At 61.9% G+C, this 1,762-nt stretch overlaps 1 protein-coding gene across 1 annotated transcript; it reads left to right on the forward strand.

The window, feature by feature from the left end:
- Window positions 1–304: 304 nt before the first annotated feature.
- On the forward strand, window positions 305–1,398 carry LOC120641885 (glycine-rich protein 2-like). Its single transcript, XM_039918196.1, has one exon. It carries the CDS (start codon window positions 369–371, stop codon window positions 1,083–1,085), a length of 717 nt encoding a protein of 238 aa, XP_039774130.1. The 5' UTR covers window positions 305–368; the 3' UTR covers window positions 1,086–1,398.
- The last annotated feature ends 364 nt before the right edge of the window (window positions 1,399–1,762 follow it).

Below are 1,762 nucleotides of genomic sequence, written 5' to 3' on the forward strand. Positions count from 1 at the left end.
CCACTGACACGTGGGTCCCAACCGGACGGTAGCCCACCTGTCAGCGAGCTACACGAACCCTACCGCTTCCATTGCGCACCAGGCCCCACCGTTGGGAGCAGGCGATGATGCATGGTAGGATGGAAAGGCAAGCCTCTCCTGTTTCCTCACTGACACGATGATCCCACACCAGCCACGTCCCACATGTCAGCGAACTTCACACACCACACTCCCGGTTCCATTTCGCACCCGGCCCGCCGGCCCGGCCCCATCGGATTCGCCTCTAAAAGGGCTCTCCGGTCGCCCCCCTCCTCGCATTCGTTCCCGCACCACCTCCACCCCACCAGCAGCCTATCTAGGGTTTGCGAGCGAGGGGCCTCGGGGTTGGGATGGCGGCGGATCGGGTGACCGGGACGGTGAAGTGGTTCAACGGGACCAAGGGGTTCGGCTTCATCACCCCCGACGACGGCGGCCAGGACCTCTTCGTCCACCAGTCCTCCATCAAGGCCGACGGCTACCCCAACGTCAAGGATGGCGAGACCGTCGAGTTCACCGTCGGCGCCGACAGAGACGGCCGCGCCAAGGCCCTCGACGTCTCCGCGCCTGGCGGCGGGCCGCTCGCCGGCGGGGAACGCCCCGACGGCGGCTACGGCGGCGGCGGCGGCGGCTACGGTGGAGGAGGTGGCGGCGACCGCGGCTACGGCGGCGGCGGCGGCGGCTACGGTGGTGGCGGCGACCGCGGCTACGGCGGCGGCGGCGACCGCGGCTACGGGGGAGGAGGCGGCGGCTATGGTGGTGGGGGCGACCGCGGCTACGGCGGCGGCGGCGGGGGTGGTGGGCGTGGCTGCTTCAAGTGCGGCGAGGACGGCCACATGGCTCGCGACTGCTCGCAGAACGGCGGTGGCGGCGGCTACGGAGGAGGCGGCGGCTACGGTGGCGGCGGAGGCAGCCGCAACTGCTACACGTGCGGCGGGGAGGGCCATATTGCCAGGGACTGCAACCAGAACGGCGGCGGCGGCTACGGAAGCGGTGGCGGCCGCGGCTGCTACAACTGTGGCGAGGAGGGCCACATCTCCCGCGAGTGCCCCAACCCCAAGAAGCGCTAGGCACGTCGTTGGATCCGGTTCGAGTCCCACCTCCTGGCTCTCGCGTGAAGCCATAGCCACCATCTATATATCCTATCTATCAGTAGTTGTAGTGTTTCGTTGTCGTCGTCGCTCGTGTCGCAGTAAGGAAGAAGGCGTATGGAGTGGTGGTTTGGATCTGTCTCGACATCTCGAGTAGTAGTAATGTTTCTGTTTGCATCAACTGTAAGGCAGCCATGATCGTATATGGCTCTGCCCGATCTACCTATCTCGTTATCGCACTCAGATTGTATGCCAGGATGCCTCTGTTGTTGATTCCTTGTTCTTCGTTTTATATTGCTATGGTGGATGGATCGTTCGTTCGTTCATCACTCGCTATGTGATGAACGTTTCTGCTTTACTGTTGCTTGTCGTTTGGGTAAAAAATCGTGCAAATGAGGATAGAATTCTTGTGAAATTTTCGTTCACGGTAGATCTGGGCAAAATTATAAGAGTCTTGAAATTTCAATGCGAGATCTGGGCAAAGGTATAGATGAGTGGAGGATGGTGAATTGGTGTGGATGGGAAAGGCAAGCAGGGATCAGGCGGTGCAGGCTGCCATGGTTGCTCTGGCAACAGAGATGGCAGTGGCAAGCTCGTTTTGTCCGCGTCGTGGGGCAGTTGCGAAAAAGCGAGGCGGGCTTCCATTTCTGTTGCGA

Source organism: Panicum virgatum, chromosome 7K, assembly GCF_016808335.1.
Source record: "Panicum virgatum strain AP13 chromosome 7K, P.virgatum_v5, whole genome shotgun sequence".
Classification (NCBI taxonomy): domain Eukaryota; kingdom Viridiplantae; phylum Streptophyta; class Magnoliopsida; order Poales; family Poaceae; genus Panicum; species Panicum virgatum.